This window comes from Thunnus maccoyii, chromosome 6, assembly GCF_910596095.1.
Source record: "Thunnus maccoyii chromosome 6, fThuMac1.1, whole genome shotgun sequence".
Lineage (NCBI taxonomy): Eukaryota > Metazoa > Chordata > Actinopteri > Scombriformes > Scombridae > Thunnus > Thunnus maccoyii.
Genome location: NC_056538.1, coordinates 33538240 through 33550526, shown reverse-complemented (window position 1 = coordinate 33550526; position 12287 = coordinate 33538240). Strand labels below are relative to the sequence as shown.

At 41.0% G+C, this 12287-nt stretch overlaps 1 protein-coding gene across 1 annotated transcript in view; it reads left to right on the top strand.

Annotated features, from left to right (window-relative positions):
• Positions 1-325: 325 nt before the first annotated feature.
• LOC121898508 (fibroblast growth factor 12-like) overlaps positions 326-12287 on the top strand; it is a 49801-nt gene continuing 37839 nt past the window's right edge. The window contains exon 1 of the mRNA XM_042413651.1: positions 326-891. Coding sequence (XP_042269585.1) covers positions 861-891 — 31 coding nt within the window. The 5' untranslated portion in view covers positions 326-860. The remainder of the gene's footprint in view (positions 892-12287) is intronic.

The following is a 12287-nucleotide window of genomic DNA, read 5'->3' as shown; positions in this document are numbered from 1 at the left end:
AGAAACAAAAATATTCAGAATAATTTTAATTTGAATAAATAAGTATAAGAATAAATACAATAACAAAATCTTAATGATAATAATTAATTTCACATCATCATCATCATCATCATGTTTTTTTAACAAAACTTTATTCAACAAATAACAATATGTAGCACAAAACAATACAATAAAAATAATATGTGAGTATTTATAAAGGATAAAAATAAATAAATAATAAATAAAATAAAAGTTTAATTTAAATAAGCTAAATGATTATCAGAATAAATAAAAATAAAAATCCATATTATTAATAATAATAATTATAATTTATTTGACCTCATCATCATCTTCTTCTTCATCATCATCACCATCATCATGTCACCTTAAAAACTCCTCCGGCGTGACGTCACTCCTGTGCTTTCCTGGCTCGAGCTGCAGCAACACGGCGCGAGCAGAGAGAGAGAGAGAGAGAGAGATAGAAAGAGAGAGAGAGAGAGAGCAGCAGCAGCAGCGCGCGGACACGGACAGGTGAACGCACGAGCCTCAACGTCCGCAGGAGGAAAAAATAAACGCCGCCGCGAGGAGGCTCTTTTAGAGAAAACAGCACGTTTAGTTTTCTGTTCTTTATCCCGGTGCCTCCCTCCTCTTCCTCCTCTTCTTCCTCCTCGTCCTCCTCCTCTTCCTCTCTCCCGCCGGTATCGATCTATCAGCGGCTGATTGATCAGATCGTCTCTGACTCGACGCTTGTTGACTGCAGCTGATTCGGGAAGGAAGGAGGAACGCAGGCAGGTGGATTTGTGACGAGAAGAGACCTCACCGAGCCGAACAGAACAGAACCGAGCCGAGCCGAGCCGAGCCGAACCGAGCCGAACCGGGAGATGGAGGGCAAAGAGAAGGCACCGGCGGCAGGTAGGAGGGAGGCTGGAGGATGGAGGGAGGCTGGAAGTTTTTTGCTGACTGCAGGGACGGAGGGGTGGATGCTGGGTGGAGGGGCTCGGGGATGATGGGATGGAGGGAAGTTGGAGGGTGGAGACGCTGATGGGATGGATGTGGGGGAGTGATGCATGTTGGGTAGAAGTGTACTGCGGTATCCCTGCCTGTCGCCCTGCCCGCCGCTCACATCCTGAATGCAGCTGCACTGGAGCTGTGAGGTGTGGTTATTATGGGATGGGGTGCAGAGTGTGTGTGGGCGTGTGTGTGTGTGTGTGTGTGTGTGTGTTTCTGCTGTGTTTTTAACCAAGAGAAGCCTGATGCAGCAAAACACAGAGAGACAGACAGGTGGGACGAGAAAGAGAAAGACTAGCATGTTGCAGACAGACATGTCAGAAGAAAAAACTGACCTGGACGGAGAGACAGGACACAGGACAGAGAGACAGGTGAGAGGTGAGAGAGTCAGAGAGAGAGTACTGAGAGAGAGACAGTCAAGAGGCTGAGAGGCAGACAGGAAGACAGAGAGACAGATGTGAGGACAGAGAGAGAGAAAGAGAGACGGGAGGGTAGACAGACATGTAAGAGAGTAAAGAGACAGCGATGAGTGACAAGGGGTGGATAACAGGACAGAGAGACAGACAGGCAGCATGTTGCAGGCAGACAGGTGAGAGGACAGACAGATATTTTAAGGAGACTAGAGAGACAGACGGGGCAGGAAGGGGGAGACAGACACATAGAGAGCGAAGAGAGACAGATAACAGGACAGAGAGACAGACAGGTGAGAGGTTAGAGAGTCAGAGAGACAGACAGAAGGACGAAGAGAGACAGATATGTGGCCTGAGTGAGAGACAGAAAGACAGTGTGTGTCCTGTACAGAGGTCCATATAGAGTGATGCATTCTGGGAGCTGCAGTTCTTTGTGTATCAGTCACCACAGAAGAAGAAAGCAGCTGTAAGTCAGTGTCAGACGGCTGTTTGCAGTTCGGATCCATCGCTGCCATCGAGCGAAGCGCTGACCTACAGAATCTGACCTCTGACCTCTGACCCCTCTGATGAACTGTAAGCTTGTGTAAACGGGGTCAGTGAACGCCTCGTTGTTTCAGTGTTGACAGACAGCAGCTTCTGATAGAAAGCTGCGACGAATCTGCAGATTATTTACTGTCAATAAAACATCAGGAAACTGTGTGAAAAACACAAACTGATGCCAACACATCAGTTCAAAACCCCAAAACATTCAATTCACGTTAATTTAAGACCAAAAAGCTGCACTCTCTAACAGGAGAACCTAAAACTATGAAATATTTGGTGTTTTTACTTGAAAAATACGACTTAAATGATTCATTGAAGATCAAAATAGCTGCTGATTCATTTCTGACTAACAGTGATGAAAGAAGTATTCAGATACTTTACTGCAGTAAAACTATCAGTACAGCAATATAAAAATACTCCATTACTAGTAAAAGTACATAAGTATTATGAGCTTGATGTAGTTAAAGTATTGCAGTAAAAGTAGTGGTTTGGTCCCTCTGACTGATATATTATTATATATGACATCATTAGATTATTAATAGTGAAGCATCAGTGTTAGAGCAGCATGTTACTGTTGTAGCTGCTGGAGGTGGAGCTACTTTACACTACTTTATATACAGTTAGCTAGTTTAGTCCAGTGGTTCCCAACCTAGGGGTGGGGCCCCTCCAAAGGGTCAGCAGATAAATCTGAGGGGTGGTGAGATGATTAATGGGAGAGGAAAGAAGAAAAAACAAAGTTCTGATACACAAATCTGTTTTCAGTTTTTTTGACTTTTTCTCTAATCTTTGATTTTTGCTGAAATATTGGATCATTTGAACATTTATTGAAATGAAAGCATGTGAGAAGTTTAGAGGGAAAAATCACTATTTGGTGGAGCTGTTAGCAACTCATAGACATGTGAAATGTGACCCCGACTACACACTGCTTTTTGTAAGACGTCAAAAGCCAAAAAGGTTGGAAACCACTGGTTTCATCTTTAACAATGTGTTGTATTTTAAAAGCTTGTTATATTATCCATTGTGTCAAATCTTCATCTGAAAAGTAACTAAAGCTGTCAAATAAATGTAGTGGAGTAGAAAGTACAATATTTCCCTCTGAAATGTAGAAAGTAGCATCACATGGAAATACTCAAGTAAAGTACAAGTACCTCTAAATGGTAAATGTACTGAGTTATTTTCCATCGCTGCCGACTAATCGATGAATTGGACTAATCACGGCAGCTCTAACTGGAACTGTGACAGGTTGGTTTTTCATTTCATGTAAATTTAAACAGATCTGACAGCTGCTGGACTGGAAGTGTTTGGACAGGATCGTCGTCTGCAGGCTCGCGTCTGTCAGACTGAAAACTGTGCTGATGTCAGTGAAACGTCTGTGAAGGTTTATACTTGAAGAGATGGGAGTGAAAAGCTTGGAGTGAGTCAGCTTTCTGCTGTGCATGATACACTAAACAGGATAAACGCTCTATAATATCATCATCACCAACACGCAGCCTGCTGCAGGAACACATCAGCATGTTGGGAAACACTCTTATTCTCTTTATTTCTCATACAGACACCGTTTACAGCCTGACTGACACTGGAATGTAAAGCTGGTATTGATATCTAGGTGATATTTTAAAAAAATTTAATTAAAAAATCAGCTGATTGTATTTTTTAACATACACAAACAATCAGCGTACAGATCTACGGAGCGCGGGAGGGGCCACGGAGAGAAAAATGCTTTTTGTGCTCTCGTCCTGCGTACTCCCTCACTGTGGATCACTTGGATTTAATAAGGTTTTATTTTGATCATGAACTCAGATATGTGGATGTACTTTATATTCTCTTAATGCATCCGTGGTTGTAGAGTTTCCTGGCTGCCTTGGATCCAGCTGTAGCTGACATACAGGGGAAACATCTTCATTGCTTTCTTAAAAGCTTAAATTGAGAGTTTAATCAAGAGCACAAATTAGTTTTTTTTTCTCCACGGCTCCTCACAGATCCTTTTATACCTTATATGTTTATTGTTACCAAGATACTCTGGTGGACAAACTATATAAGGGTGAAACTGTTCCTACATGATCTCAAACCTAGTACCTAGTAACCTAGTATTTCTGTGCTGACTTTTCTAGTTACTTATCTGCTGACATTTACACTGATACCGATTTATCAGCAACAAGCTAATATTATCAGCAATAAGCTAATATTATCAGCAATAAGCTAATATTATCTGCAACAAGCTAATATTATCTGCATTAAGCTAATATTATCTGCAACAAGCTAATATTATCTGCATTAAGCTAATATTATCAGCAACAAGCTAACATCATCTGCAACAAGCTAACATTATCAGCAACAAGCTAACATTATCTACAATAAGCTAATATTATCTGCAACAAGCTAACATTATCTGCAACAAGCTAATATTATCTGCAACAAGCTAACATTATCTGCAACAAGCTAATATTATCTGCAACAAGCTAACATTATCTCCAACAGGCTAACATTATCTGCAACAAGCTAATATTATCTGCAACAAGCTAACATTATCTGCAACAAGCTAATATTAGCAGCAATAAGCTAATATTAGCCACAATTTGTGTCAACTCGTCCTCCCTCTCAGAGTCATAACTCTGTCAAGTCTGAACATACAGACATGAAAAACATATTCTTATATTCAGTGTGACTTGCACTTCCAGAGGATATCAACATATCTGATATATGTCATGAATAAACCTCCATAATCTCCGTAGAAATCAGAGACCTTTCAGAACTTTAAGTTTTCCTCAGTATCACAGTGATCAGTGATAGTTGTCTGTGCGTCATGTTACACTGCAAACAGCTGATTCACATAAATTTTAATGGCGTTAATATGCCAAAATATGAACAAATATGGGCTCAAGATGTAGCCAACGGCGTAACTCAGTGAACCTATCCTGTTCACATCCTCCAAAGCATTACGGGAACTGTTGTTCCAAAACTGAGAGAATGATTATCTTTAAATCGAAGTACGATAAGGAACAAAGAATAATAAATATCAACCTTTTTCAGTATTTTTATGACATCACTAAAGCTGTCCAGTACACTAAATATGATGCTACAGCTGGTTAGCTTAGCTTAGCATAAAGACTGGAAACGGGGGGGAAGCAGCTAGCATCCTGGAGAGAGAGCTGTTATCCACATGTCTGAATGACGGCAGGTTTATCTGAGTATGTAGAAACATTTTCCATGTGGTCTTCAGGCACACGCCCAGAGAGGCGGGGCCTGATGTGACCACAGAGAGCAGCGCTGTGTGTGTGTGTGTGTGTGTGTGTGTGTGTGTGTGTGTGTGTGCAGGTGAAGTCAGGTGTCGGATTCAGTTTCCGTGTGTTTGTTTACAGCAGACAGACCAGCGTGTCGTATTGATTCTGGGATCAGATCCACAAGATTCAGGACTGTAGTGACCTGCTGGCCAGAACAGAGAAACCTGAGAGACTGAATGAACACACACACACACACACACACACACACAGTCCCAGAGGAGGTGTGTATTTCTTGTCGATTTCTGTTTGTTTCTGCTGATCAGCTGAGAAACACCCAAACACTGTCTGAGTGAAGTTAAACTTTAGACCTTGTATACAGTCTCCTGACTCCCCCACACATCCTATAGAAAGTCTATTTTTGCAGCTTTGTTTTGTGTTATGACAATTTAAGATTTTCCAATCCAAGTTTTTTAGCCTTGATCCTGATCTGGACACCTATTCTGCATATTTCCAGCTCTATATTTATATTCTGGGGCTCTACTGGAATATCTTTGCATGATTTCCAGTTAAAAACTCCTTATTTATCTTCTACTGGTCCTTTATGCAGCCCCTCAGTTCAGCCTCTGTCTGAAACAGGCCGTTTTAGCTCCTGTCTCTTTAAGGCCCCGCCTCCCAATGAGCCCACTCTGTTCTGATTGGTCAGCTTCAGGAAGCTTCCTCTAGCTCTGGAGGCTTCGTAAACAAACTATAGTAGCAGGATTTCACCTCTTTTTCTCCGTCTTTACTCCAAATGTCAACGTCTCAAATCCATCCGTACATGTTAGCATGTCGTCCAAATGAACCTGCAGATCTGTGGTTTGATCATGTGACTCCAGAACGACACATGGCGGCGTTTTCTAATCTGGCGCATCTATCAGCAGTAATCATCAGGATGACATCATCTGTCTGTGCTTTATAAAACCATTAAACACATCACTGTTAAACAATAACGCTGTGGTTCAGGTCTGGTTGGGTTTAGCATGACCGGAGGGAAGCACAGCCAGCTAGCCTCCGCTAGCCTCCCAGCTAACGTTAGCCCCGGCTCTCTATGTGGATCCAACCGGAGCACCGAGCCCCGGTTTGTTATGGGAAGTGGGGAAGAAGCAGCAGGTCTGATGGGCTGCTGAGTGAAGTGCAGCCTGCGGAGGAAACCACTCTGTTTGGAAAAAAAACAAAAAACTTCTTCTTTTTGGTTTATAACGGCAGTTGGCAACCAGCGTATTAGGTGCATTACCGCCACCTTCTGCTCTGTAGTCTGGACCAGAGATTAAATCCTACACATTAATCCTTCTGTCTGCTGCTCCCACTCAGCAGGTTCATTAAGGTTTTAATGCTGAGCTCCTGAACTTCAGTCTTCCTCAGTTCTTCCTTCATATATTGTCTTTCTTGATCATACTTAGTACAATCTATGCTTGCATATATAATAGTCTCCTCAGCCAGCTGGAAAAGAATATGTGCATATATCGGTATCGGTATTGGCCACAATGAGTTGGAAATATCGGATATCGGCAAAAAATCCAATATCGTGCATCCCTACTCACAACCTTTAACCTCTTAACATCCACCGGGTCACCAGCGACCAGCGAGGTTTCGGAGAGGTTTAGGGACACCAGTGGTCTCTCGTAAGGTTAGTCCTGGAGGTCTGGAGTTTTACACATGTGTGCTTGACAGGATGTAGAAGGTGTGAGGTGATATGCGTAGTTCTGGCATAAAGCATGTTCTAGTTATTGTTATTCAAATATGACTCATCATAGACGAGGACCTGATGTAGCTTTAGTTGTGTTTTAGCTACATGCTAAACAAACACATCTACAGAGACCAGTAGATGAAGACTCATAGTTCTTCTGTTCTAAACGTTTCCATGTGGGAATAGAAATGATCCACACACTGAAGTCTGGACTGGTTTCAGATCATATCTGCAGATAAAAGAGGAAGTCAGATTGGTGCAGCACTAATGATGATGATGATGATGATGATGATGATGATGATGCAGATCTTCTGTTGTTCTTGTTTTGCACATTTTGGGAGATTCTATGTTTTTAGTTCCATGTGTGAACTCCTCTCAGACCTTCATCTGGTGATGAAGATGTTGGTCTCATCAGCTGAACATGAAGACTCAAACACACTGGAAGCGTCTGATGTGTGTTTTGAAGTACAGCTGTGGGTTTTAAACGGCCGAACGGGCATCAAAAGCGTCATGAGGCGTCGACTCGAGACCAGAGCTGTGTTTTCTGCAGCAGAAGAAGAAGAAGAAGAGAGAAGAGAGGGAGTGGCGGTGGAGTGAATGAGAGAATTGTTTACTCTCTAAAGCATAAAAATAATTAACCGCAGAGACATTTCATTCATTCATTCCATGCAGCAGTAAATACAGAGAACATCAGGACACATCTGGTTGGTTTTAAATCTGATGCTGCAGTTTCACCACAGCAGCGTCGAACGAGGAGCATCACTGATCACAGTCAGTGTGTTTCAATCTTCATCTCTGACGCTCAGAAATAAAATATAATCATTTAAATAAACTATGAAACACTGAAAGACATTCTACTCATATCAGATGAGCTTCATCTTCCTCCTCTTCATCAGCTGACTGTAAACATCTGACGGATGACACACACAGACTCCCCTCCTCCACCCGGAGCATCATAACCAGCAGGAGGTGCTGAGCTCAGCACAAACAGGCTGATGAGAGAGTGTGTGTGTGTGTGTGTGTGTGTGTGTGTGTGTGTGTGTGTGTGTGTGTGTGTGTGAGTGTGTGTGTGTGTGTGTGTGCCCCTCCCTGTTTTATGGCCTTTTGTTCTCTTTACTGGTTTCCAGTCTCTGTCTCCATCTTTCCCAGCAGCTCCTCCTTCTAAACTCTAGTTTATAAATATTATATATGCATATATTTTATTTCACCTTATTATTATTATTATTATTATTATTATTATTATTATTATTATTATTATTATTATTATATTTTTTATTTAAACCCTCAGTGGAAAAAAATCAACATACAACATATGTAATGAGTTTATGGATCAGTTTCTGATCACTTTATGGATCTGTGATCAGTTTATCATGTGACCTGCAGCCCTCAGATGACATCATCAAACAGCTGATAGCGTGTGACATCACTTAAAGAGGCGGCTGCTTCAGAGAGCAGGAAATCAAAGTTTTATTAACAATAATAATAAAAGTAGTGATAAAATTAAAAATGAATATAAACTATGACGACATATTTAAATAAAGTAAAATAAATTAAACTTACAGTTGTTGTTGTTTTGTTTGTGGTTTCCATCAGAGGAATGTTTGTTTGTATGTTTGTGAATCCAGAGAACGAGACGACGTCAGATTCATATTTATTTATTTATTAAAACGTTTCCCAAAACTCACAGCTGACGTGTTTTACTGTGATGTGATCATTAAGGTTCTAACTAATGATTATTTCATCATCATATATATAATCAATATCGATAAATCTGCAGATTATTTTCTCGATTAATCGATTAGTCGATGAAATGTTCAAAAAGTGTGAAAAAAAATCACACGTTGACAAAGAAAAACAAACAATCGTCACATCTGAGACTCAAACAGGACGATCAATCAATCAATCGATCGATTATCAGAATAGTTGCAGATTCATTTCCTTTCGTTGGAAATCTGATTGATTAACTGACGAGTTGTTGCAGCTCCGGTCACAATACATGTAAAGACATATAAACAATAAGTGTGATAACTCATTATTATTTGAATTATTGATTACTCTGTTTATTACTTTTTGGATAATAGACTCAAGTACTCAGAGACCCAGCTGTTATTGATTAGCTCAGCTGATAACGACAGCTGCAAATCACTCAAAACAATCAACTGATTAATATTTAGTGTCTAGTTTGTCTGGAGCGACGCTGAACTCAAGAAAGAAAATACAAAAGTAAAAGATACAAAATATCTAAAAAACAGCAACTAATGATTATTATCATTATAGACTCTTCTTTCTTGATTAATCGATCAGTCGTTTGGTTTATAAAATGTCAGAAAATGTTGATCAGTGTTTCCTAAAGTTCAACATGACGTCATCAAATATTCAGTTTACTGTCATAGAAACCAGAAAATATTCACATTTAAGAAGCTGAATCAGAGAATTTTGACATTTTGTGTTTAAGAAATGAGGTGGAGATTAATTTCCTGTTGATTAATTAATGGATTAATATCTGTAGCTCCAAAATAAAGTAAATCTGATCTTTAATCATTTCAGCACTCGTTAGTATGTAGAGTATCACCTCTGTGTTGACAAATGGGACGATCCAAAAAAAAAGGGGTGGTGTGTTCCTTTAAGAGTATCGCCATGGAGACAGTGTGGAGGGGCGAGAGACAGCGAATGAGAGAGAGAGAGAGAGAGAGAGAGAGAGAGAGAGAGAGGGTGGGGGGAGTATAACCTTAAAGTGTATCGTCATGTAGAGAGAGAGTCAGAGCTTTCAATTCTTTATGAGGTTCTTCATCAAATGCTCTCTGCAACACACACACACACACACACACTGACACACACACACACACTGACACACACACACACACACTGACACACACACACACTGACACACACACACACTGATACACACACACACTGACACACACACACACTGACACACACACACACACACACTGATACACACACACACTGACACACACACACACACTGATACACACACACACTGACACACACACATGCTGACACACACACACACACACATTCACACACACAGACACACACGCTGACACACACACACACACACACATTCACACACACAGACACACACACACTGACACACACTGACACACACTGACACACACACACACACTGATACACACACACACTGACACACACACATGCTGACACACACACACACACACATTCACACACACACACACACACTGACACACACACACACACACACACACACACTCCCAGGGTTGATGAACAGTCTGGTGTGTCGGTCGGTGCAGCTGCAGCAGATGAACAGGATGGATCTGCATTAAATCTCCCATCAGCCTCGGCTCCGTTTCTACATGACAGGAAGTCTCAAACCAACGACACCGTCAGAGCTGCAACCGTTTATCGGTTCATCTCCAACGTTAATTTATCATTTTTTAGGAAAAAATGTCCAAATTCTCTGATTCCAGCTTCTTAAATGTGAATATTTTCTGGTTTCTCTGACAGTAAACTGAAGATCTTTGACATTTAAGGACATTGATCCACATTTTTCACCATTTTCTGACATTTTATAGACCAAAAACTTGACTTTTATATAAATAAATATATATTTTGAGTTCAGCATCACTGCATCACAAAGCTTTTAGCTCCAGACATAATTAGAGGATTTGTCAATCAACTAAATATTAATCAGTCAAATAAAAAGACTATTTATTTATTTATTTATTGGCTGTGATGATTTGCAGCTTTTTCTCAGTCTGACGTCATTATCAGCTGATCAACTAATAAATAACTGTTACTCACACAAAAAAACAGCTGATCCATTAATCGATAATGAAAATATAATCATTAGCCGCAGCCTTAAATGTGTCTCTGAATACTTTCCTCCTTCCTGGTTCCTTAAAAACACTTAAACACAAATATACAGTTTCATTATAAACTAGACTTAAACACAGATAAACCACAGCTGGAGCTGCCTGACATCTCAAATATAATAATAAATATAATAATAAATATGTATAAAAAGTGTTTTGATAGCTGGTCTGTGGTGCCTGCAGGTGTTTAAGTGTCTGCTGGTCTCTGCATGCCCCCCCCCCGCCCCTGCCCCCCCTCACTGTTCCTCTGGATCAGGATCTTCTAATGATTAACAGCTTCACCCTGAGCCTGAAGCTGCAGGCAGTAAAACATCCTGAATGTGGACTACGTGTGTGTGTGCTGAGCCAGAGGTTAAAGTGTCGACGGCGTAAACCTCCTCCTGTCATTCCTCTACTGTCTGCTTCATCATTAAGACGTAAAAAATCCCAGAAAATTAAGAAAAATCTGGAATATTTGTCTCTAAAGCCTGTAGTGGAATAACTGCTGGAAGTCGGTGTTTCATCTCTGAAATATTCATCATTACCTTCCTTCCATCGGAGCCTTTAGAGGCACTTTTGAAGCTCTTGAACGTGACGCAGCGGTATCAGTCAGAGAAGTCACAGATGTTGGACTCTCGCTTTAAAACAAACATCTTACAAGTGGAGCTGCAGGGATGAGAGCGTGTCAAGTGTTTTCAGTTTGTTGGACAGCAGCTCTGGTATAAATAGTTGTGTTCAACCCCTCCGGTCTCAGAATAACTCCTCTCCTCTTACTGCAGGATCACATTCGCTCTCAGAGACGACGACGTCGTGGGGCCTCGTTTATAACTGTCGCACAAAACGGGACCTGAAAGAGTCGAACGTCACTTCCTGCTGAAACAGTCGAGATCTATAAACACACACGTGTGTACGAACGTTTCAGAGACGAGAAACTGGCGACGCAGACGGTGAGGAGGATTGTATAATGATTCCTCTCATACATTTAATATCACTTCATATCAAACGTTAATCAACCAGCAGTGTTATTCGTGCTACTGAGCACCTTTGCAGTTTTAAAAGACATAAGCAACTCACATCTTAACATGTTACATCTGTGATTTATTATTGAACTATTAATGAAATATTGAGCACAATGTGCTGTCTCACCATCACGTTCCCAAACCCCCAGAGCCCAGAGGACACCAGGCTGTATGCTGCTCACACTGCTGGTCAGTGGAGCACAGCTGCTGAAATACCAGGATGATGTCAGCATGATGTCATAATGATGTCATGATGATGTCAGCATGATGTCATGATGATGCAGAACAGAGTGATAATAGATTTTAATACTGTGCTTATATCACCAAGTATGGTTTTAGTTTTCATGTAGTTTTGTTGTGTGTAACATGCATGCATACATGAATGCAGCAGCCCCTCCTGTTTTTGCCCCCCCCCCCCCCCCCCCCCCCGTGATTTCACCATAGACTGTATAAAAATATGGACGTAGTTACCATGACGTCACCCGTCGCCATCTTGGCAGTGCGTGACGCTGCGTAACTCCCAGCCA